Source organism: Varanus komodoensis, unplaced genomic scaffold (genome assembly GCF_004798865.1).
Source record: "Varanus komodoensis strain SLA01 unplaced genomic scaffold, ASM479886v1 scaffold13_1, whole genome shotgun sequence".
NCBI lineage: Eukaryota > Metazoa > Chordata > Lepidosauria > Squamata > Varanidae > Varanus > Varanus komodoensis.
Window position 1 is genome coordinate 12,378,462 of NW_025335408.1, and position 26,703 is coordinate 12,405,164.

At 39.8% G+C, this 26,703-nt stretch overlaps 1 protein-coding gene across 2 annotated transcripts in view; it reads right to left on the reverse strand.

Annotated features, from left to right (window-relative positions):
- Positions 1-3,472: 3,472 nt before the first annotated feature.
- The window catches only part of SLC13A1 (solute carrier family 13 member 1), a 40,436-nt gene continuing 17,205 nt past the window's right edge, over positions 3,473-26,703 (reverse strand). The window contains exons 7-15 of one of the 2 annotated variants that reach the window (XM_044423053.1): positions 25,941-26,101; positions 18,346-18,465; positions 16,259-16,357; positions 16,078-16,179; positions 8,871-8,974; positions 7,391-7,500; positions 5,214-5,375; positions 4,289-4,426; positions 3,473-3,610 (exon numbers count right to left, since the gene is read on the reverse strand). In XM_044423053.1, coding sequence (XP_044278988.1) covers positions 3,473-3,610; positions 4,289-4,426; positions 5,214-5,375; positions 7,391-7,500; positions 8,871-8,974; positions 16,078-16,179; positions 16,259-16,357; positions 18,346-18,465; positions 25,941-26,101 — 1,134 coding nt within the window. Of the gene's footprint in view, positions 3,611-4,288; positions 4,427-5,213; positions 5,376-7,390; positions 7,501-8,870; positions 8,975-16,077; positions 16,180-16,258; positions 16,358-18,345; positions 18,466-25,940; positions 26,105-26,703 lie in introns of both variants that reach the window. The other variant, XM_044423052.1, reaches the window with a different exon arrangement.

A 26,703-nucleotide genomic window follows, 5' to 3' on the forward strand; every position in this document is an offset into this window, starting at 1 on the left:
CTCTAGCAAGCTAGAGACAAATAGCTCTTCCTGAACTTGAGCATCCTTGCCTTAGCAGCTGTAGCTCCCAATCACTTTACTGTACCTCTGTAGTAAGGTGGAGAACTTGTGTTGGTCCAAGTATTTAGGCCTACATCTCTCATCTTTCCTCATCACATCTGGAGGACTACCAGTTACCTACTTTTTAATCACCTGCTTCTCTTACAGTTGATTTTTGAAAGTCTAATACTTTCATAGGCTCAGCAGTTCTGTTTCCTGCCCCTCTACCTTGCTTGGAATGCAGTGGGCAACTGAGTGATAGAGCCACATTTAATCAGAGCTCAGCTGGAATGGATCACGTCATTTTTCTGAAGGAATTTCTGCTTTTTTTCACCCCACCGCTGAAAAGGTTCTAACAGAGAACAGTTTCTAATGTAACATTTCAGAAAGGGTTGCTGCATGCAGTCACTTCACTGAGGTTGTGAAGGAGGGAGAATGGATTTAGAGGCAACACAATAACTACTCTTGCAACAACTTTGCATACTGCAGGTGCTCCACAAAATACAACACAGATATCTCAGCTCCACCTAACATCAGAAAGAGCCGTCTCTGGTAATTTTTAAAATGAACAGTACAGTCCTATACACTTGTATGTCTACATGGAGGTAAGTTCAGTTGGGTTCCATAGAGTTTACTCCCAGATGAATGAGTATAGCAGTGTTGGGGAAACTTAGGAGGATGCTGGAGTCCAGCCAACATGTCCAATGGACATGGTATTATGGGAATTGAAGTCCAACAAAACCTGTGGAGCTGCAGGTTTCCCAGACATGGTGTACTGAATAGCAGCCTAAGCCTTTCAACTGATAAGTAATATTTTAAGAACAGTTATTGTCATTGATTATGGTCATGCAATGCTCTTTGTGAAATGATGCCATGGGCTATATTGATCTATAACACTTAACACTGGTACAATGTATTTACTCCACAGCCAATTTATTGTAAGAAGAAGACATGTATCCTGAACACAAAAACACAAGATAAATAAACAAAACACACTGTTATATTCACCCTTACACAAACAGGTATCTTTGCTGTTCTAGCACAGAACCAGCCTCAAAAATAAATTTCCCACAAGATTAATACAGTATAAGTGCATAATTTATCCAAATGTTAGAATAATAAGACAAGTTAATAAATAAGGATACTATTTGGATTGTTTTGTTTCCATGAAGCTATGCAGAAAACATGCAGTAAAACTGAATAACCAGGATTTGGAGTGAGGGTGAGTTTATACAATCTTTTTTAGACAAAAATATTGCCCTTCAGAGAGAAATATATAATTAATCCATGATTACTCATTTTTATTAAAACATATCTATGCAGTATCACAGGCATATAATGGAAATTTAGCCATTAAATTGTAGGTGAATCAATATGATTTGGTGTGTTTTCTGGTTAAAAATCTGATTATGTAAACACATCCTCTGATGATAGGTCTTTTTCTATTTTATTTTCTAATGCCCATGATTACATCTAACATAAAACTGGCAGTGCAGAATGGCACAGTTGCCATATTTAGCTTCTTGGCTGACAATAATATCCATACTTGAGTCAAAAATTCCATCTAAAACTTGGAAAAATGTAACATAAAAACTTACATGTTATTCTTTCTGAAGCCACCCATAAAATATTTTAGTACATATGTCAAGATAGGAGACACACTGGCCATACACTTCAAAAAGACAGGCTGATAATAAATACCGTATTTTTCGCTCTATAAGACACACTTTTTTCCCCCTCAAAAGTAAGGGGAAATGTCTGTGCATCTTATAGAGTGAATGTGTGTGTGCCCGACACCCGGGACGCTGCCAGCCGCCTGCACCACGTGGCACCACCTGGCCAGCACGCGCTCGGTGTGCCCTGCTCCGCCCCCCCCCCCGGTGCAGGTGAGAGCTGTGCCGCTCAGGGGGAGGCGTGCAGAGGAGGAGCTGCGGCCTTTAACCCGCAGGCCGCACGGAGAGCATGGACAGACAGACTGCTCACCCCCACTGCCCGGGAAGACCTGCTGCCGCCGCCGCACTGCCCGGAAGACCATTGCCGGCATGCTGCTGGCCGCTTGCACCGCGTGGCACCACCTGGCCGGCACGCGCTTGGCGTGCCCTATTCCACCCCCCCCCCCGGCGCAGGTGAGAGCTCTGCCGCTCAGGGGGAGAGGTGCGGAGGAGGAGGAGCCGCAGGCTTTAACCCACCGGCTGCACGGAGAGATGGACTGTCACCCCCACCACCCGGGAACTGCTCACCCCCACTGCCTGGGAAGACCTGCCGCCTCTGCTGTGCTGCCCGGAAGACCACCGCCGGCATGCTGCCGGCCCCATGTGGCACCACCTGGCCAGCACACACTTGGCGCGCTCTGCTCCGCCCCCTCCTCCGGAGCAGGTGAGAGCTGTTAATCACAGGTCAGTGTGTGTTTTCAAATGGCAACCCATCTTTTAATGAAGCCCATGGGGAAGTGATGGGGAATGTGCCTGTGATTATCAGGAAGCTTTCCATGGATCCGTTATCTGTTAGTTGATCAGACACATTTTTTTTAGGATCAGTGGATATTTGAACAACATTACCTTCGTGTATGAAGTTTATTCTTCAAAGGCTACTTAGTCCGCTGTGTGTTTGATTTACCGTATAATATCTCATTTTTTGTCAGAAGTTTTTTTCTATTATTTACTAGTAGGGCAGCATGGACATTACTGGCCTTTTTAGATTTGTTATTGAATTGTCTGCAGCAGCTCTTGTATAACTGGTGTAGATTGTGGATTCCTTCAATAATTCCACTACTGACGAAGAAAGTGATGTCAGTGATTGTGAGCAACAGAGCTTCATAAATTCTGACTCTAGTGATGATGAGTTCTATGGGTTCAATGAAAACTAGAAGAGTACTTGAACTTTAAAGTCTCTCTTTTGCTAATGACAGTGATGATGGTTCTTAATGCCACTGTTGACTGCTGTTACAAGGTTGAAATATGGTATTACTGCATTCTGTTATAGTTTATTAAATAGTTTAGTAAACCATTTGATTCAGAATATTTTTTTTCTTGTTTTCCTTCTCTAAAAACTAGGTGCATCTTATGGTCAGGTGCATCTTATAGAGCGAAAAATATGGTATTATGTTCATAGTTCTGCAGACTAATACTTAAAACTCTATTATTTTGTGACCCTAAGAACAGGGGCAAATCACCATTCATAATGAATGTGCATAACACAGATGCTGTCTTCTGCTAACTCTCACAAGTAGAACCTGAACAAGATCTGATGGGACATTTCTACAGACTCACTTGTCCCTGTGTTGTTCAGACTGCAACATTCTTGCTTTATATCCTTTGGTGCAGGTGGTAAGCAAGCAAGCATAAAATATCCTAGACCACCCAGTAACCAGAAAGGTCAACTAGCTTGCACCATGGAAAGGGAGGCGCAAAGAAAAGGACTTGCTATTCTGTTTTTAAAGTCCAGTGTTGTTAGAAAAAGGCGGAGCCCAAGCAGGGTATGTATGGAGGTTGAACAAAGGCTGAGCCCATGTCATGACAGCAAGCATGACGACAGCAACTCCAATGATGTTTACACCCAAACCAGCTTTTACCTAAAAAAAAAAAAAAAAAAAAGGAGGAGGAAAACAAGATTGTTAGAAGATCTGTTGCTAATTTAGAGAATTCGCCTCCACAAGATGGTTAGAGTAATGGTATGGTGGCTAAAGGATTGGGCTTGATGGAGAAGTCCAGTTTCAAATTAGCCATAAAGCTCACTAAGTGACTTTGCACCAGTTACAGTTTTTCAGACTAAGCTACCTCAAAGGGTAGTTGTGAGGAGAACCATGCTTGAGTTCCTTAGAAGAAAGGTATACTGAATTGATATTCAGTCAACAAATCATAAGTAGTAACTTAGAAACCTTTTGAATGGGATTAGACATGGGATCCATATAGCGTTGATGGCTAGATAACACCTCCATTGTCAGAGGCAGTATGTCACTGAATACCAGTTATCGGGAAGCAACAAGGGGAGAGCACTGTTTCCTTCAGGCCCTGTTGTGGCTTCCTGGAGATACCTGGTAGGTTATTGTGGAAATGGGGTTCTAAATTAGATGGACTTTTGATCTGAATGCCCCAGGGCTCTTCTCACCTTTTAAGAATAACTGAGATGCTGCATGAGATGCATTTTATCAGGCAAAAGATATAGTTGATGCTCTTGTTGTTAATAATGATGAAGAAGAAAATATTGCAAGATATGCCCATGTACCATGCATTATTTGCTGATCACTCACCATGTCGACAACTTGCAGGTGTCCATATGAAAATACGATGGCATTTGGTGGATTTGCTACAGGTAGCAGGAATGCAAATGAAGTGCAGAGGGTGGAGGGTATCAAGATATAAAGGGGATTCACATGGATGGCTTCAGCCTGTTAGAGAAGAAAACATTGGCAGAAATTGTTCTCTCTACAGGATAATTGTACAAGCACTAGTTAAATGAGTTAACAGTTAAATGAGTTTAATTAAATAGCTCAGAGTTAAATGGTGCTCCTTTATTTTGCTAGGCTGAGGAATCCATAGTCAAAATGGCTGTGATGGATCAATATTGGATGACATTTGTCAAAATTCACAGTATAATCACCAACGGTTAGGATAAGGAACTTGATTGTATTATGATAAGATGCCCAAGGCACCCAGGAAGGAAACATATTCTTAATTGTGTGTTTTAATTAAGATTTTTATATTGATATTTTAACTTATTGTTTTATCTATGTTGTAAGCCGCCCCGAGGCTTCGGCGAATGGGGCGGCATAAAAATGTTTTAATAAATAATAAAATAAATAAAATAATTCAATACATAACTATGCTTGCAGCCTCACAGACAGAACATTCAGAGCATGATATCCTCTATGTGATTGAGAAGAATGACCAATATTTTGCCATTACCATCCCTTAAGAGCCATAGAAAATATATATTTATTCTTTTTCCCAACTTATGCAAACATCAAGAAATAGGTATGACCTAGAACCTGTTTACACTAGGAAAAGTAACAGGAAATTGCTACCAGAATAGCTATGTTCTATTTTCATAGTTCAGACCAGTTCTCTCTCAAACATTTTGAATGAATGGAAAATACATCTTGTTAAAGCCATCTTTACAATCCAGACTGTGGATGGACCATTGCAAGTCATACAAGTTTTACAAAGGTTACTCACCAAAGGGGCTAAGATAGGTAAAAATATAGTGATAGTTGCAGGATTGCTGGCCACTTCAGTTATAGAGGTGACAATCAAAGATGAAATGAGGATTATCAGCCATATGGGAAGTGATCCTAGAGGAGTTAATTTGCTTCCTATCCATTGTGAGAGCTTTGAAACCTGTAAAAAGGAACACTCACACAGTTATCACCAAATATTAAATATTTTTGGAACTGTAGCATTAACAGAATGTCTTCACTTATTATCACTTATCTCTTCACAGTGTCAATTTGAAAATGGAAATAACTGGATTTGTAAGAATTCATGCCCCCAAAATATTCCTTCATCTCCAAGTGTATTTGTAATTTAACCATGTAAATGGTTATGTGACATTTTGGCTATATAATCATGCTGCTTAGATAGCAGGTCAGCCAGATCTTTTTAGATAGCAAGCCACTTTTTCTTATACCTCGGATCAGTGATCAGAGATAAGAAGGTATTTAAAAGCAATTATCCCCTTTAAATAACCTGCAAAATATGGAGTGTACATTGTACCTTAGTGTTGATTAGATTTGCTTAGAATGAAGCTGTCAGAATTAATAACATTTCTATTTGGCCTTGCTCTTGTTGCTTCCTTTGTCCTTAGTGTTGCACCATGGTCTTAAGGCTGATCACTGCTGGAATGCGACCTTCAGATCCTTTCTATGTCCGGAATGGCCTTTGGGCTGAAAAAGGGCTAACACCCATAATGTAGGGGATGCTGAAAACATTGCTTAGTAGGAAGGAGCGCCTATCAATATTTGCTCTGTTACTACAAAGAATAATTAAACTGTCTAGTCCAGTCAAGTCAGTAGGACTTATTTCCAAGTAAATACATTTAGATTAGAATCATGTTTTTAAGCTCAATAACCAGGTGGGTATAATTTTTGGATCAAGATGGGGATGAAAGTAATGGGGTTGGAACCTTTCCTGGACAAGCAGCTATGCCTCTCCCAGGTGCTTTTCTTAAGAAATGGCAAGAAAGTAGTATATGAATAAGGAACAGATGAATCTGCAAAAACCTGAGTTTTGTGATCTTTTTGATTCACAAACCCCTCCCCACAGCTTTATTTGTTCATTCATTTTCAGTGGGTGGTATCTAAATTCTGTGCTGGCCTCAGAATTCTATGTTGGCCTCAGGCTGTATGCTGATGGCATAACATCATTTTTGTCAGAAAGCTACCCTACTTTGCAAGAATTGTAACACAATGATAGATATTAAGAGGATGCATTCCTTTGAAATCATCATTTTATTTCTGAACCTCTGCTAACTCCTAGGGTCTTTCAAACCAGGATTTACAAACCACTGGTCTGTGCAAATGCTGATTTGCTTTTTCATCTAAATTGACAAACCATCACCAAATAGTTTTGTTCTACCTTCAAAGGTAGTCACACTTTTACGGAATGAAGCACTTATGAAACTGAATGCTGTTGAGCAGATGAAAGCAGACAAACTAGAAGCCACAGCTTGCTTGTTGTACATTGGGATCTCCAACCATGTTATGAGTTCTTAACTATGGTTAGCAAAAACTATATATAATTCTTTATATAATTTATAACACTGTATATAAATAAATAACCTTTATCCTCTGCTACACCAGCTGGATGATTTGCATGGGTCTGTTACATTACAGCCCACAGTGGATTTTTTATTATATGTGTACGTGCATGAAAAAAGTTCTCCGTAGGCTTCACTGAGGGTAGTAAATATGTTTCACTACTAACTCCTGAAATGTGGCATAAAGAAAGAACCGTAAAGCTTATTTCAAGCATTTAAACTGAATTGCAGCATTGTGTTACATGAAGCTGGGCCGCTGTAGGATGTAGCAGCCTATAGACTATGGGGCACAATCCATAAATGGCCGGGGAATGTTTGGAGTTCTTAGGGCAGATGACTGTACCCTCTAAGGACCAGCTTTCTCCATGTAAAGTCCTGAATGTTATCAGTTCCAGGAAAACTTGTATGCTAGCCTCCTACTTTCCCATATCTTCCAGAATTACATTGCTTAATTATTGACCTAGCTATCTTTCTATCTAATGGAATAACCTTGAAAACACACCTGCTTTTTCTCAGGGTTTTTTTTTTTTTTTTGCAACTAGGCACAGTCTATTAATATTATCATTGATTGAATATGTTGTAAAAAAATCTACATTACCTCACAGCCATCTGCCAGTGCAAACCCTCCACCAACAAGAATGGCAATTTCCCAGGGCATGCATGCCTGAAATTCTTTCCAAGTTATCAGTGGAGTGTAATAATAAACAACTAGAGGGGGAGAAAGATATTTTTTAATATCTGGGGGAGGGGAAAAGCCCATAACATTATAATTTCATTATTTATTTGTCTCTTTCTACACACACAGACCTGAGGAATGTGATGCTCCCTCTTGACTCTTCCTTAGCAAAACTCTATGGTCATTCACATTCAGAGCGTCTACGTGTTCATTAAGCTTGCCCATGTGAGGGCTAAGAGTATAGTGGGAACATAAATGTGGAGACAGGCCCCACACCCAAAGTTCCTAGGTTTGCAGGGACATCTAAGCACTAAAGTCTAGAAGGGTGTAACAACTTTCTTCATGATCAGGAACCCTGTTCGTTGGTTTCAACCCCTTCTCCATGCAGGACTCCAAGCTCAGGCCTCCCTAGTAGAGGGCTGTCCAGCTGCATCCCCCAGTGAAATTCCCCAGTGTGGGGAAGTCCACGTTAGCCCACCTATGCCCCCTTCCTCCTATCCGAGGTCTTTGTGTGCCGTGCCTTCTGGAATCTGTGCCTCACAGCAGGCATAGTCTCATTATTAATCTTTGCAAGCCCTTCTTAGGGCATTTTTTGGCCAAAGAGTGGGGTAAAAATACTGTACATAAAAGATGAGACTCAACATTTAAAGCATTCAAATTCCTTTTAAAATGTGCATTCTGAATTTGAATTTTGAATAGAAACATTTGGCACATTTCAAATATTTGGAAATAATTTATTTTGGCTCTGGTAAAGAGATTGTGGCCATTTCATCTCTCTGCACAAGTCTTCTGTTTGAAACAGAATCAACTGGTACTGAATTAGAAGTCTGAATCAGAAGCTAGTTTACAAGAGTTGCAGGATTCTCTGGTAACCCAGACAATTTCTTTGGACATGGTTGGTTTACACAGCCTGCAAAAATTAGCTCCCTTTGCCCAAATGAATGGGCTACCTGTGCCCAACTGGGCTCTTCCTGTCTGGGTTTAGGAAGCACTTGGGACTTCATTTCTTTGATATCTAACCTGGATCTGAAGAGGAACAAGGAAGTTCATGGGCTGTTTCATCAAGGTTCCTGATTGTGGAGAAATTTGCAAACACATTCAGTGGAACTTTATGGTTGACAAGCAGATAACTACATAGAAGCCAGGCATGTGAGAATTCTAGGGTTGTTTGTTTGCGTGCATCCTTGAACCCAGAGCTTTGGACTGGATGCACTAATTTTTGCTTCTGGGAGCCAATTCACATGATTGGATTATAACACATCTTCCATCTGCACAGAAGAGCAGAGATCTGGATTAACTGAGAAATGAGATCAAATACTGTTGCATAACTCATCTCCTAGCTATTTCATGCAATCATTACTCAAGCTACTTAAGTGGAAAAGGCCAAGGAAGCATACTCAACTGTTTTCTCCATCAGTAGTTCTAGACAATGTTTTGGCAGGAATAATGAAGAAGAGGAGGCCAATTATTAAGGCAGCTGTTGAATCTGTCGCAAACCCTCGGTATCTGAGAAAAGATTTAGTGCTTCATTTCAGCAACAAATATCAGAACGTGAGAAAAAACATTGGAAGTTTCGCAGCAATAACATCAGATGTTAACACACTTTGCTCGTATTTTGGGAATCTTATATATTTATCTTGATTTATCTTGAGTTTTGTTATTATACTATAGGGGAGGGCTGCATAGCTGAGGCCACAAATCTGGCCATGATGGGGCCATGCCAGGCCCACCCCTACTATATAGGTTGCCACTGGTGAGAAACTAGAATCCAGTGGTTCAGCTAGATTAGCTCACCTCAGGCAGTGCACAGCTTCACGAGATTAACCAACAAAACCCCATTTGGTTGAGGCTGATCTCATGACCTGAAAGCATCTCACACATTTGCTTTCTCCACTTCTGGAAGAACAAAGGAATGCTTTATGTGCACCAATTGAGCAAGAAGAATTCACAGCTCCACTGGATTTTTAGATGCTGCTCTGGGCAACCTGCAATATTAAAGAACTCCTGCAAATACCCTTTGCTTGTTTTGGGCTCTACCTGTTTTTGCTAGAGAAAGAAGCATGTAATGGTTCTTACTGGCTGGACTAAATGAAGCACTGTATTCACCCTGGTGCTCTCCAAATGGTTTTGACAACTCCCAGATACGTAGCCATTGACAATGCTGGCTGGAGTTTGGGGAAGGCTGCTTTAAGACACGGCATGACAAGGTGGCAGTGCTGCAGTGGAAAGGCCACTTAATGGTTTTGAAAAATCCTATAGTTGCATTAATTTCTGGTTTTGTAACTGTTTACAATCATATTTTAAAATAATGACAACCGTACGCAAGAACTGAAATTAACCAACTCATGACAATATTTCAAACTCACTCAAAGAATATTTAATCTTTATGCTTCCAGCACTGCATCTTAAATCTAATGGCTCAGTTGAAGAACAGTCCTGATGGGGAATGTCTTCACTGAAGATTAATAATGTGGTTTCACTAAAGAAATGTAAAGCAATAGCATGAGGTTTACCAGTAAGTGTAAGATTAGCTTTTGTCAGATAAAATGACATTCATGTTAGAAAACTTCAGGGTTTGTAGGAGCAATTATTTCTTTGACCTGATGTAAGAGCTTCTTCATCATGGGATCATACTGAGCCCCACACTTTGAACCACCTGTCTGGTGTTCCAGTCACTAGTAAGACTCTCTAACTGAACGAGCAGAGGGTGCCATTTTGTCATGGCAATGGAGAGACTTCATTGCAACCAGTGCTTCTCCAAGACCTGGGTGCCTCAATTCTGGAAGCAAGGTCTGGATGTTGGTGTCAAAGAAGTTTGCTTGCTGGCTCTCCCTTTGATAATAAGAGTATAGGATAGAGGGGGAAAGGCTATAGTGCTCTTAACTGTCTTTTTCCATATCTGAGGTCTGACAAAAACCGGAGCGATCCGGTAGAACTGCTGAGATTCTGACACTACCCTTGTTTCACCAATTGAGTTTTCTCAGATGTTATTTTTATCAAATAGAAGGTTCCATTAGGAGCTCTAAGGGATGGATAGCAGAGACATCATCATCCACCCTCTCAAGAAATTGCAAAAGAGATTTGAGGGTGCCGTGATACAAAAGAATAAGCAGATATTTTGTGCTTAATGAGCTAATCTGAAATGCCCATAAGGAACAGGTATCATGGCCAGGCTCACATGAACTATTCTGTTCAGGTTCTTCTAATCGCAAGTGTTGCCATGGGAACTGTAGACTTTCCAGAAGTAAATGTAAATAATGTCTGCAAACGAAATCAGCAAAGGATATTCATATGTCCTTAATCATATTTATTAATATATGGAAATAAGCCAAACACCTGAATGAACTCTCAGTTTTCACACAAAACTTCACATTGCAAATAGAACATAAAGGATATTTGCAGTGGGACTACTAAAGCCTGTAAGAATTAAAAGCTCAGTTAGGTATTTTGAGGGAAATTAAAACAAATGCTAAGTGTAAACAGAGACATATGGGATGCAACAGGATCTAGATTGCAAGAGAAAAGGAAAAGGGCTGTTTATATATGTAAATGTATTTATTTATTTAGAATATTTGTATGTCGTCCTTTTGCAAAAGCCTCAGGACGGCTTACATAAATATATGGACTGTAAGAAATGCAGCCTTCTGTGTTTATCGGCAGAGGCTGGATAGAATATGCTATAAAAATGATTTGCTTTAATGTAGAATGCTACATCTTCACATATAGTTCTGGACTTCAGGGGAACATTACAGCAGAGTAAAAACAATCACGCTTTTTCACTACCAGAAAATGGAGTTCCTGCTTTAACAAATACCTGCCCCTGAGTGACAAAGAAGGGCAAATATATACACATGGTAAAATATGTAGACGAATCTGTTAGGATCAGTGTCTGTTATCTGATATAACAGAGAGTCAATGTGGTCTAGTGGTTAAGAGTGCTGGACCGAGACACAGGAGATTTGGGTTCTGGTCCCTCCTCCGCCAGGAAGCTCACGGGAAGACTTTGAGCCAGCCACAGACCCTCAGCCTATCCTACCTCATAGAGTGGTTGTTATGAGGATAAAATGGAGAGGAAGTGAACCTTATAAATTGGGTGGAGCTTCTTGCAAGAGGAATAAAAAATGGGGTATAAATGTAATATGATGAACAGTACATGGCTAAGCCCATTTACTTGGGTGACATTTACTATCTATAATAGAATATGAATATTATGTGATATGACCAGTTCATTCAATTCTTAGATCGTGGACCATATCAGTAGCACCACTATAAGTGCTCTGCTTTATAATAGGCAAAGATCATATGCTTCCCATATTGTTCTTTGCTTTTGCTTGGAAGAGCATAGGTAAAAGTTGATACAATTTTAAAGGGCTGATTCACCGATTATTTTTTGAAAACACTCCAATGGGCTTTTTGCTTTCCAAAGGCCCTTAAATAATCCTCAAGGATTTAGACACATTGAGATTGCTAAATGCACTGATACAGCTGTTGAGAACAACTAGATGAAGGAAAGATGGATTCTCTAACTGAGAGAACGCATAGCAGTAAAAGGTAACAAGCATACCTTGTTGCTTTCATGCTCTCTGGAAACAGCCCATAAAAGCCATCAGGTGAGATATGAGGGAAAATAGTGATTGGATTTGTTACCTTTGTATGCTGGAGCAAACCGTATGATAGGGAAGTGGAACCTGGTACCCCATGGGCAGAATTCAGCTCAGTGAAGGTGAGCCATGCCAGCTGGTCTCTAGTGGAATAGTCGCGCTATCCCCACCACTTTAATTTAAAAGTGGCTCTTAGGGCAATACGGCTTGGAAAGTTCTCAGTTTAGAAATAATAAGAGCAAGAAGGTACACAGTGAATATTACAAATGGGACCATAGTCATTTCTCTGTTTCCTCTCATGCAAAGTTAGAAATTCCTTTAGCTAAGTTGCCATAAAGCAATCTGGAAAGTTATGAGACTTCCCAGCCGGGGACTTGACTCAGTTAGGGAAAGCAGATAATAATATAAGGGAAGAGAAAATTGGTAGAATCTGCCCCATTTACCCTTGTCCAAAATATAATGCTTTTTCAGGCCATCTGGCTGCAATGTTACACTGCCCTTTTTGACAATGTATTTTCTCACTGTCGCCTCTCAGAATTATAAGTTTTTTACACATACTGCCAACTGCCCTCAGTGAACATGAGGATGACAAGCACACCACATATAAAATCATTTAAACTGTGATGATTCTTAGTTTCTTAATCCAAGCACTCAAAAATAGTGCTATTCAGTGACTGTCAAGAGACTAGATATTGCCCTTTTTCTGGACACACCCTAAATGGCAGTTTTGGAAATGATGGAGAAAGTTAGGTGTTAGCAAGAGTCAGAAGTAAAAAAAACCCCAACAACTTCTGAGGATTTCTACACCAACCCTAAATGGGTTTAACTTGAAGTTACAAGTAGAACTGACTTCCACATAAGGATTGTAACTTTAGATACATGTGAATGTATTGGAGATATAGCTTCTTAGGGGTTTTTTTTAAGGAAGGAAATAAATGCTTCTTTAAATCCATCCGTCCTCATTAGTACTCTCATTGTGAGGCTGAGCACAGATGACAAAGACTGACGGGATAACTCTAGGACATGGATTAAGCACTTTTTCCCTACCAAAGTCTGGATTCCCACATATAAAACTGTTTGGGTCTGTTTCAGCAATGCATGGAACCAGAGCTCAAAATGACCAAAATGACAGATGTGATGCTTATTTTTTGTTTATACTACAGCAGGAGGGGAAAATAGTTGCATCAGGCATTCTGCTTTCTCAACTTGCACAAGTTTCCTTCCATCAGAGCTGCAACAGGGAGCCATAGCAGGGAAGAGTAAATAATACAAATAACCAGATACACCTGGGGAAAATCGAGAGTTTAAAAAAAGAAAATTCTATTTGATTTCCACAGTCCTCCAACAGAACCAAACATCAGCACAAAACTGCTGAGAATGTAAAGCAAGAGTAGAATTACAAACACATATACAAAAAGGGCCTGGAGGTCCTTGTTTGACCTATAGGCTGAGGTCTCAAGCAGTTCTCAGTGAAAGAAGCCTTGTAAAACTCATTATTTATCTGAAGAGTGTTGGGTTGGGTTTTAAAGCATAATATACACGGTCAAAGGTGTATTTAAAGTTTTTCTTATCAGCGTATGGTTGATAATTAATTGGAAATAAATGTTATACAAGGATAACACTATGAAAACTGATATATGGATTCTTAAAGAATACTATAATATTAAGTAATGAATTTTGAGATGGGAGCTGTTTTCTCAAAGATGGGATTTAGAACCAAGTTTATCTGCTCTGAAAGATACATGATTAAGTCCTTTTGTATATATGAAGGTGAGTCAAAAATTATCTGCACTCTGGTTATATTAAAACTTCTGTTGGCCACACTGTCTTATCAGCACTTTCCATTCAAGACTAATCTATACAGTCACTGCTGTGCAGGAGTGAATGCGTAACTGTGGTGGGAGCAAAAGTGTATGCCCCACTTGTTATTTATATGAAATAAGAGCAGTGTGCAGTGATTCATTTTTTGGGGGTCTGATGGCGTGCCTGGTACTGTTATTTATCAAAGACTTTGTGTGCAGTATGGAGAAAGTGTTTTGCCATGAAGAAGTGTGTATGAATGGACAGAGTTCAAGGAAGGTTGCATCAAGAAGAAGCATGAAGGAGAATGTCTGCAGGAGCATGTCCACACACTTCTGCCCACACTGTTGATACTCTGCAAAAACTTGGTTTTGAGGTGTTAAAGCATCCTTCCCATAGTCCTGATCTTGCTCCACTGGACTTTCACCTGTTTGGTCCCCAGAAAGCAGCCCTATGAGAATGAAGATTCACTTCTGATGAAGAAGTGGAGACAGAGGTACATCCGTGGCTCGCAGCTCAGCCTAAAACATTTTTTAATGAGGGAATATGAAAGCTTGTTGACAGATGGACAAAGTGTATTGAAAAGCAGATTATGTCAAAATTATGTATTTGTCTTTTCTAAAAGTTAATTAAAATAAATTCTACAGCCAGAGTGTGGATAATTTTTGACTCACCCTCACCATGTGGGATTTTTGAGGAATTGAGTACAAATGCATAGTACTGTGAACAATGAAATAATTTTGTGGAATGTGTATATACATGCTCTGAAATTGTGAGGAAATCAGCTTATTAATATTCAGAAACTCACCTATGCCAACATATCAACCTACCAGCTGACAGGATTAGAGCTGGGTAAGAAACTTCAGTTAATATTTTAACTGATAACAAGAAATATTAAGAAATGCTGCTTCCTTTTTAAAATTATAAGAAGATACAGGAGTTTGAAGCTACCGTTTCTTGCTTCTAAGGGACTATTGTTTCAGTCCACATGGTTGTATTTTCATATGCTTTATTGAGATCATTTAATAAAAATGGGGAAAGGATCTAATCATTTTTCCATTACTAATTCTTGTCAGCACAAATCTGAAACTGAACATAACCTGCAGCAATTCATATTATACCCTTAGGCATGTTTAAATCATTTCAGATAGTTAACTGGCAAACAAGAATTTCCTAAATACAGAATCATAGTTTAGTAGCATTTAACAGAAGTAAAATCCATTATAGCTGTAGAATATATACAAGCTTGTTCTTCAAGCTAGACCAGTGGTTTTCAACCTTTCCACAACTGGGGACTGGCAAAAACAGGGAAACCACCTTGGGGACTTCTGAGGCAGAAGCAAAAAACACCATACACATCTTACAGTATTCTGTGCTTTAGTATCCAAAAGCACGGAATACTTTGCCAGAAAGAAAGAAAGAAAGAAAGAAAGAAAGAAAGAAAGAAAGAAAGAAAGTAAGTTCCCCAACACAACCAGAAACTGAGCAAGAAAAAATGCCAGCAAAAGAACAAAATACTGAAATTGGTGCAGTGTGGGTCCCAGCCAGCTCCCACCAAGCCATCTCTCCTCTTCCTGACCGCCCCCCTCCCCAGTGGCACCAGTGCACCCCCTACAAATGCAATGCTAACCAGGGAAGAGGTGGTAGAGAACAGCCAGCCCCAGCACTGGTCTATGGTGAGCAGGTTGTGCCCCACTCCCCCCCACAGACCGGCAGGAAATCTCCTGCAGACCAGCACTGGTCCATTGCCTGGTGGTTGAAAACCAATGTGCTGGACTACAGCATGTTCTCTATAATACCTGTTTTATTCCATACTTTCAAAAAATACGTATCAAGAAAATTGCTAGGCATTTCCTATACTCTGTTAATTTCAGGAGGGATCCTATGGCCTCTAGGCATCACCTGGGGAGCTGGAGGATAGGCTGGATATTCACCTCTAGTGTTGGAGATAGCATCTAGGGAAAATGCAGAGCAGGAAGTAGGGGAAGGTGAGATTGCTTCTACATAGCACACTTCCCACTCTGTATTGGATGGTCATCCTCCAAGTTTGGAGGTGGATGATCATCTTAGTAGGATTGCACTCTCTATAAAGGTTTTTTGTTTTGTTTTGTTTTGTTTTTTTAGTACCACCAATCTGGAATCATCTGCAAGAGACACAGAATGCAAACACCTTGAAATTGTACAATTGTACAAACTGTATCAACTCACTCTGAAAAAAGTGATGCCCAGCCAGGGATGAATCCAGGATCTCTCGTAAACCATAATAGAGCCATTAGAAAGAATAGGACAAGGGTGATCATTTCTGGGTAGCTGCAAAAGAAGCATATTAGCATGACCCTTTGAATCTGTTTGCTTTGATATCATTGTAATATTTTCCCTTCTGCCTTACCTTATTGGTCCGAGTTTCTTGTATTCCTCTTCAATCACCTGGGCCGAAGCTTTTTCTCGGGCTGACTTCGTCTTGCCACACTGGAACATTTCCTTTACACTGAAATGAAAATAACTAGTAAGTCAAGGTATCCATGCCAGATTATGCATTTCTTTTCTTGTGATGGGAGCCAAAGTGGTATGGGTTGGAGTTGTTTGTTTGTTTGCTTGTTTTCATTTTACTTTCCCTTTGAACAAGAGTTCCCATCCTTTCCATTCCATATCACAAACTACTTGGGAGATTTCCCTCCATTTCAAGAGAGTCCTGCCATATGGGCATCTCTTTTGAAATAACTGATCACTAGGGATGTGTGAGGAATTTGCTTTGGGGATGAGAATCCTCTGGATTCCCATGGCTTATTTCCCCTCTCCAGACTCCTGCCTGCTTTCTTGTGGCACTGAGTCCAGCTTGGTATTGAGTGCACAAGGTATTCACACAGGTGCTTGCCAAGAAGTCATCGGACTTTCAACTTTCAAGTCATGGGACTTTCAACTTCCAAGTCATGGGACTTTCAACTTTGTTTGTGCTGCACATGCTGAAAAGGAAGGTTGCCAGGAACTGCAAAGGGGGTTTTGCTAGTGTTCATGAACATTTGTAGACTTCTCAGATCACATATTTCTTTGGGTCTAGACCATAATCTCTGGAACAAAAGTAACAAATACTTTTATCAGGTTTGAAAGCTGGACAGTGAAGAAGGCTGTCAGGAAGAAAACTGATGCATTCGAATCATTATGGTGGAGGAGACCTTTGTGAATATGTTGGATGAACAGAAAGATAAATAGGCCTTAGATCAAATCAAACCAGAATTTTTCCTGGAAAAAATTGACAAGACTGAAGCTGTTATACTTCTGCCACTTCATAAGAAAGCAAGATTCATTGAAGAAGACAATCATGCTGGAGAAATTCACAGGCATCAGAAGAGGAAAACCAACTGTGAGAGAGAACAATGCCACAAAGGAAGCTACAGCCTTGAATTTGCAAGAGTTGAGCAGGGCTGTCAAGGAAAGGACATTTTGGAGCATATGCATCCATAGGTTACCATAAGTCACAGGGACAACCTGATGGCATATATCAAGGACAATGGTGCACTGGCGCTGTGGTTTGCCAGAGTGAGCACATCATTTATAGTCACTCTAAAGAGCATAGGTATACAAAAGGATGGTAACCAAAATACCCGAAGGAGTATTAGTACTAGTACTAGTACTAGTTTGCCCATAAGTAGAACCCTGTACTAGTGTGCCCATATCTTCAGGTCTTCACACAAAGCAGCAATGGGCAGAAATAACAGTTCCAGTTTTAGTAGCAAGAAGAATGGTGCAGCCACTGGGGGTGGAAATTGGGCTAAAAGTTGCCCCTCTGTTTTCAAGGTGAATGGATCCTTTTCAACTGATGGTGCATGACCAAAGCGTGGCAACAAACTACCATTGTCTGTCACTTCCGTGTGGCTGACCTAGCGTGGCAATGACAGTGGCCACCATATGGTGTTGGGGAATTAGCACCTGGAACCCCAGAAGATTCTCACTCCTGATTTATTCTCATGTTTGCCCTTCCCCAGCCGGAAGAGGGCTTCTTGGATGAGGCATCATTGCCCAGGTGGCTACTCTGTAGCCCCTCCTCTCTCAAGAACTGCTTGAGGTTCTTCAAGAGCTGTTGTGTGCCCTTCAAATGCTTGAACGCTTGATACTGCTGCGATGCTTCTTTCAGGCATTTTAACTGATTCTGCCCCATCTGCTTGACATCTCCTGTACTTATGCAGACAGTGCAGTTCATGGTCATATCCTTTCTTGAGTCTTCATGTTGCTTGCCCTCACATCAACCTATACTTTCCACTGTCTTTTATTGCAGCTAGGTCGACTTAAGTGTAACTGAATCAACACATATTATTCGTCTGTTTCTCTAAGCCTTTGCCCCTCCATGATTTTCCTGTGACTCTTCTATATTTTAAGCCCCTTTGAGTAGCCACTTGTCGTACCTGCAGGTTTTATATATATATATAAACACCAAGTATAAAGAAGGTACTGTATAAATAAAGTAATAACAGTACTTACTTGAAACCCAGGAAAAGCCACTGGAGCCAAACCCAAGCAAGTAACAAAATAATAATAGTGATGGGGATGGAAAGAATAAACCAGGATCCAAAATTGATGCACTGGCAACCTGGATACCGTCTGAATAATATAAACAAACAAAACAAAAGAAAAGAATACATTGGTTAAATGTTGGATGGCATTTGAAAAGGAAGATGGTCCCTGGCATCAGCAGCATCCAACGACAGCTCTGAAGAAGGATGGTAGCTTTATCAGGAATGAAGATGGATTGTATAGAACTATCCCAAATTTATATCTGAATGCATTTCTACACATTCATGTAGCCCCTTGCTTGGTTGCCCTTTGAAGTTAATTGGAATATCTTTGTTCACCATCTTTCCTATGATAGAAGCATGGTTGTTTGGGTTAAGAGACATGGTCTTCTCAATGGCCACAACCATGTTATGGTATATTTTGCCCCATGAATTACTACTCCTCTCTAATCTTCCATTTATTACTGAAGTCTAGTTTGGGGAAATGGGTGGAACTAGGCTTTTAGCCAGTGAGATGATGTTTCATCTGAAGATTGTGTTTTATCTACTCTGCCTGGTTTTGCCGTGTTTTGTTTGGTTTTACTGGTTTACTGACTTTGCAACTAACCTATCATAACATAAGTGGTTTATTGTGATTTTAATCATTGTGACCTGTCCTGAGTAAAGCATTTTTATCAGAGTAAAGTGGAGTAAAGACGTATGCACACAGCTAAAATAATGCTGTAACACTGGCCTAGTTTGCTGAATTATTTATCTTACTCTCTTGTTTCATCTGAGTGTCCCTTCCTTGGTATTACATACCTTTGGGAGAGAAGAAGACCCATTATTGCCACAGGCATTGAAGAAGTGTCTGGAAGTATGAAGGCAGTGACTTTTCCTCTTTGAAGGTTTATTTTAAAATAAATAATGCTACATGATATAATAGAAAGGATATGGGATGTGAACTAGCCTTTTAGTTATGGGGACAAAACTAGGATGAGATTGTCAGAAAACAAGTCTTTCAATACCAAAGCACCATCTCTAACATGGTCACTTTCAAAGATTGCATTTCATATTGGCTAAAATGTTAGTTTTCTATCTGCCCAGCTCTTCTTAATATAAAATACGCATAATCTATGTTTTTACCAGTATGTATGGCTGATGAATGATAATTATTAATAAATTATAATACACTCGTAATGCTTGTATTATGTTGGGTTTGCACCAACAATTCTAGTAGGTTCTGAATTTTAGCTTTGAACGACAACAAGCTCTGTCATAACAAATCTTCCTATTTACATTAGTTTTTTTACACTGACAATGGCGTGAAATCACAGAAGATATTAATAGAATTCTATTTGTTTTTCATGAAAAACAGACACTCCACGGGATGCTGTTAGTGTTTATTGCAAGAGCAGCTGCAACCATCTTGAATTACCTTTGGTTGTCTGAATCTATCCAGTATCTGCTAAATTCTGTTCTTCTTAAGTCATTGATTGTGCTCAGTTAGTTGAACAGTATAATGTTTGATTGATATGATTTACTGCTACACAGTTTTAAAAGAGGCCTTCTTCCCATTGCTGCAACAGGACTAGCCACTTATAATTAAGTATAAACCAAAACTTAATAGTAGGAGGATCTTGTGAAGGAACTAGAAACAGAGGAAGTGGCACAATTACCTGCGATGCTAAGGCAAACACATGCAGGAATCGCATAAAAATTATTATTATTATTAAAGACTTGATTAATCATTAATTAATCAATTAATTAAGTCTCACCATCCCAGAACTGGGATTTCAAAGCCTGAGCCCCCATCCCATCCCCTTGCACTCAGTGCAGGAGGAACCACCCTGGTTGCATCCCTGAAGTCTCAACTGGGCCATGGAGAAGATGAGAAAGGAAGCCAGAGTTGCAAAGGATTCTGTACAATGCATTGGCTGAAGACACTGAGGCCAGTCTTTAAAACATAGAAACTAGCGCCTTGTGAATAATAGTATTTATAAGTATTAACTTTAGAACAGTTGCATGCCTATGACATTAAAGCATAAAATGAATGGCAATGGTATTTTACAGTCCTCTCTTTAATGGGACATAGAACCTTCCAAGGCAGGGATATAATAGAAATAGTTTTTGGGAGCAAGCAAAATTCTAGCCAGAGGCTTAACGCACGGCAAGGACCCCTGAGTGATGCGGCACTCTCTGCATGGCAATAGCTTCAACTCAGGGTAGTTTAAAGCGAGACACAGATCAACAGCTTAACAGAGAGATTTTCTATAATAAGAAGAAGTTTCATTAAGAGAAAGGCTTTTTGGATATTATTTAACTCTCACTGGGACAAGGAATTCAGGCTTGATCTGAAAGTTATAAAACAAGCATGGCAACTTCTGTGGCTGGGCCAGCACTTTCGGAGGAAGGAGAGCAAAATCTATGTAATTGGGAATGTTGAAATAGCCTGGCGTTCCAAGATGAATTGGGGGGGAAATACAAGGTTAGGCAGCAGCTTGTATGCAATAAGCTGTGAGAAATGGTTGCAAAAGAAGAATCTTTGTCTGTACAGACACTATTTTTAGGGCTGTGCATGTGCAGAAAATTACATTGGAACCCACCTTGTTGGCTTGGATGGATAGCGGATTGCCTCCACCCAAAGATTCAGATTAACATCGCTTCACCTTGGATCTGAGGCAGCTGGTTGCCTCATTTCATTTTCTGAAGCTCATGTCTTCCCCATTGACTACAAGATGAAAAATCAACAAATGCCTATAACTAATTATTTTGGGGAAGGTTTGGATGAAATTTTCAGGTAAAGTAATCTGAGGGGATTAAGTCTGTCAAATTTCAGAAAAATATCAGACAACTATCAAGTAGATATGTCATGAGTAGAGCCGGCTGGAGCCGGGGGTCAGACTAAATGGCCCAGGAGACCCCTTCTGACTCACTCTGTTTCTATGTTTCTGTTTCTATGCAAATTGATTTTTAAAGGAAGAATTCTTGATGTCTTTCCTAGTCTTTTTTGGCCAGTTTTATGAATATGACATATAATGCAGATATGCTCCTAGATACACTGCAAATTGCAGAAGGATATGTGCTGGGGATAGGGGAAGGATTGGTAAGTAAAAGAAGAGTATTGGCAAAGTCATTCCCTGTAAGTTACAACTTACAGTCACAGAACTACACCTTCTACCCTTCCCTTCCATTGTCCCTCTGTGTGGCATTTTACACTTATGCAGAGCTTGGGAGAAAGCGTTAAAACAATTGTAATCAAATAATTTTAAAGAACACCTTAGAAGTCTTCTTAAAGCTCCAAGGTAGTTCAGAAACCTGAGAGCTAGTTGCTTTCTCTCAGAATATTCCAGTCCAAGCCACCTCTGATTTTGAAATGGTCTGAATGTTTCTGAGCAAGAAATCCTTGCCTTGGAAGGTACACATGTATTGTTCCTCCCACATACCCCACAATGGGGAACAGCTGCCTATTTACTAAGTCTGAGAATGATAGTTGAGAAAGCTCCTTAATCAGCTGGTGTACAAGAGGACATAGCAAGTGACAAAAGGTGTTCTGCTCTCCTCTTTCATTTCTCACAATTTTATTTTTGAAATGTTGGATCTTCTCCAGCAGTACTTCTAGCCAACACTCCTGCTGCATGACATTTCCTGTAAAATGTTTCTTTGCATTGGGAGATTTAGCATGGCTTTAAGATATAGTCTAAGCTAAGGGTCTCTAGGGAATAGATGCTCACTGGTACAACTCAGCTTGGACATATTTGCACATCACATTTAGCAATCCTATCTTAATAGGAAATGAATGAGAAACTTGCCAGTACACACAGCGCGTTGAACCCTGCTTAGCTCCTTCTTTCATATCATGGCTGAATCTGAGATAGTGATTGGGTGCACCTCAGCAAGCAAGGACTTGTAAAAGGACATCAAATGCTGGTTTGATGTTGATATGATGGCTTTTGGGAGGCATGCAACAACAATTATTATCATCATCGTCATTATTAATTTCATTTCTATACTGCCTCATAGCCAAAGCTCCCAAAGTCCAAATGCAACAGACACCTGTCCCTTCCTGGAGATTTTACTGACATCCCTCTCTGCTTTGTTTACCTGCAATTGCAAAGTAAGGAGCAAATGGTTTGTGTGTGCAAGCTAAGATGTGTAAAGAATCCTCGTTGTGGGTGAGAATCCATCATATTCCCTCGACTCAGTTCCCTGGATGCCAGCCCTCTTTCTCCCAGCCTGATTTGGCACTGAGCCTACGCAACACACTGAGTTTGTGTGGGTGTCTGCCAGGAATCAAGTCCATCCACCTGCTACATGCACATGGCTTGCAAGCTTTGAATGTGTGCAGAATTTGCTACATAAGGTTGCTGGGTTGTGCAAAGAGGAGTGTTTGTGAGTGTTCACAGACTTCATCGTGGTTTGGCTTACTTCCTAAGCCAGGGCTGAGCATTAGAAAAACGGCCAAAAACCAGAAGTGAGCTGGATTCCATGATGATTATCATACCTTTGCACAAGCACTTTCCTGGTTCACATCATGGTTTGTTAAGCAAGGCTTCCTGGCTTAAAGTCCATGCAAATTTAGCTCCAGTGGGATGGTAGCACTATCTCAAACTCAAAAGCTGAGAATCAGTGTTAACCAGTCCCTATACTATTGTGCTGCTCAGTAAAAGAAGGTCACCAAGACTGAGACTCATGATGACCTAAGTATAATTGCATGATCATCATTGCCTGTCTTGGACTACTCCAACAGCAGGCTCTTTCTCCAACTTCCTTTTCAGTGACACATACATTGAATATCTTTGACCTTAGAAACTTGAACTATCACACGGATCTATACCTGCAGAACAAAGGCCAGATAATGTGTTTTCTAAGAACTCAGCTCCCTCTTATCTTCACCTTCTTGCATGGTTGTTGCTGTGCAATCTGCATTACTAACATTCTGTACTGGAAGTGATTCATACCTGCAATATTGATAATGAAAAGTATTTTATCTGGATAGGTGTAGGGTTAAGATTAGCACTTTGCAATAGGGGTTTTTTTAATCTTAAGAACAGTCTTTCTTTCTTTCTTTCTTTCTTTCTTTCTTTCTTTCTTTCTTTCTTTCTTTCTTTCTTTCTTAATTGCTTTAAACCTGCCCTCCTGAAACATGCTAAGAATGGCAAAACTAATTCATAGCCAAATGAAACACAGAAGAGCCATAGCCTAGAAAACTATAGACCCCAAAGATAATAATGTTAGTGTACTATTAATATGTATTTATTTGGGGGAGTGCCATCTCCCTTCTGCTGAAGCTAGCTTAGTTCATTAGCTTCATATCTGCTACCCTAATGTTGGTTCAACTGTCTCCAATCCAAATAATTTTCATGGTCCACTTTTGCTACAATTTCTTTCGTAGCGCATTTCATTCTACCCAAATTGTGTACAGGATTCTGAAATATTGCATTGGCTGGCCATTGCAACTTAGGGAATGTGCATCGACCTAAAGAATTGTCATGGCTGGTATGACCCAATCCTGATTGATTTGTCTGTACTTCTACACCTGTAATATGGTAAATAGTTCTGTAAGTGGGGAGTGGGGAAGGATCCTTTGGGTGGGACAGATGAGAGCAGCAATGGCTAATCCGTGCTCCCCAATATTTGGGGACTGACTATTTTTAAACAAATACTTTCAGCAGAATAAGACATTTAGCAAATGACCCATTTAATTTTGCCAACTCATTAGTGTTAGTAATGGAACGGTCTATAAAAGCTTTAAATAAATAAAGTAAACAAAAAGTAAAAGGCCACCCTTGCAGTGACGTGCTTGAGGAGCTCCCAGAAGTATCTGGCTTATTGTTCTTGGGAAAAGAAAGCCAGACTTGGAGGACCATTGATCTGATCCAATGAAGCAAAGCAGTTCTTACATTCTGAAACATCTCTGTATTAAAACAGTTGTGTTCTCCAGTGCAGAAATGACAAGGGTCATAGAATCATAGAATCTTAAAATAGTAGATTTGGAAGGGGCCATGAAGGCCATCAATTCCAACGCCCTGCTGTTGCAGGACACCAAGTTACACCATCCCACTCAGATGGCTGTCCAGTTTCTTTTTGAATGTCTCTAGTGTGGGAGAGCCCACCACCTCTCTGGGCAGCTAGTTCCACTATTGTATTGCTCTTCCTGATGTCCAGTCTGACATGACCAAGTTCTCAGTGAAACCAGTGGGATTTCTGGCTAAACATGTCCAGGCTTGGGATGGAAGCATACAGGGTGTTAAAGAAGTTGTAGATTTGCTCTACAATGCTTATTCCCTTTCATTGTTTGTGATGAGGTTTGACAGCTTTAATGTGTCCTTCCTTATTGATTATATGTATGTTATTTATTTTATTGCTTTAAAGTAACTATAGCGTATGCTTATGTGAAAAATTAAGTTCTCAATGATGCAATTTTTAACAAATTGAAGTGGCGGACAGACAATATTTCTGGCAAACAGAATTATTTTTACCAGATCAGAAATACTGAGAGCACATTCCTTGATTCCATGACTGTGGTAAATTAGTGCAAAATTGCAGATACTTAAGAAATAACATGAATTATATGTCTTCAGTTGTGAACAAAGTTTTTTGGAGCCAAACTGTATTGCCATCTTTTATGATATGATTCTAAGACAGCATCATTGATTTCAATGGGTAAAGATAAAAGGAAAACATTACAGCATCATTGATTGTATGCATTTGTTAGTCTGCATTCTGGTCTGGGTATTGTATTTGAGCTATCATTCTGCATCTCTTATGAATATTTTATTTTTACTGAGGTTTGGTAGATAGATGTATATAGATCCCTGATCCTTACATTAAATATCCTTTCCCTTGGCTTCAGATTCCTGCTTGTATGATAGAAAGTACAGCATGATTGGGTGAATTAAATGTTTTATATTAAGTCTCACTGATTTCAAAGGAGATATTTAAGCACCTGGCACCGCCCCCCCCCCATTTGGAAAAAAAAAGTGTTCTGTAGAATGCTTAACTCTATCTGGATCTACCTGTTATTAAGTGGTTAACATCAAAATTAAAATGAAAAGGAACTCATAAAACTTGGATATAAGGGCTAGATAAGTGTATGGGATAGCAATTATCATAAATGTATTGGCATTTTGCTTTTTGCTCCTCTATCTAACAAGGAATCAATGTGTAAGAGGCTGTGTTGATGATTGCTAATCATGCGAATCACTCACATGGAAGATTGTGCAACCCTGTAATGAGGCCAAATGACCTACAAAACCATCATTTAGCTAAGCCTTTTCAGATGGCAGGTATGCATAAGGACATTAAAAAGGGGCATTTCTCAGTGAAAGCTGTCCTAGGCGAGGGAAGTTCTCATGCTTGCGAGCTGGGCTTAAGCCACTGGTCACACTACAACAGAAAGCCAATGTAGGCTCCAAATTCTGAGGTCCATTGCTGTATCCCAAGGGGAAAAGAAAGCATTAATTGGGAGAAGCTCAGCATATAGGCATAAAATCAAGTACACTCAAATTAATAAAGGCCAGAAATTTTAAAAAGTACTAATTAGATTAGGAATAAAGCAAGTGATATGGTCTCTTTTCTTACGAATTGAATTGCTCTGCAAAAATCAAGTTGGTTGACGTTCCAGTGATGGTAGTGAGTCCTCCGATAGTAGATGAATAAGCGATACACAGGCACATGACTTTACATATCATATGGTCCCTTTGGTTTCGGTATGTTCTTCCTGTTTGGCTTATCACTGGCTTCTGCTTAAATATGAAATAAAAGTAATCAGCATGTTTATATTGATCATAGGTAAAACCCAACCCATTCCAGTTTATGCTTGAAGGGAGAGATTTTTGCAAGCCTTCTGGGATAGTTTTTCTAACTGTCTTTTTAGTGAGACTTATGGAAGGATAATGTTGGCCTTCGTGACATGCATTTTTTAGAGAATCAATATATATGTCTGTACTATCTGTCTAGTATGCAGTTTCAGCAGTTCTGATCACACTGCAGCTGAGGGCAGGATCTTCTTTAGGCTGTGGAAGGAAGGAAGGAAGGAAGGAAGGAAGGAAGGAAGGAAGGAAGGAGACAAAGAAAATGGAAAGGCCCTACCAAGATCCAGAAGAAATTACTAATGAGATATAAAACAAGTATGGGTTTCTGAGACTCCATATGTTTTTTCATTTCATGAAAGAATATTGTAATTTAATCCATGATGCAACTCTTAGCACTCTCAATTGCAAAAGAATGGCTTGAAGCCAGAGATTAATTGAGTTTATCTGAGTTTCATGATAAAGGTTCATGAGTTATCATTATAGAACATGGTCAAGATTAGAACTACCGTGCTTGATGCACATTTCGATTA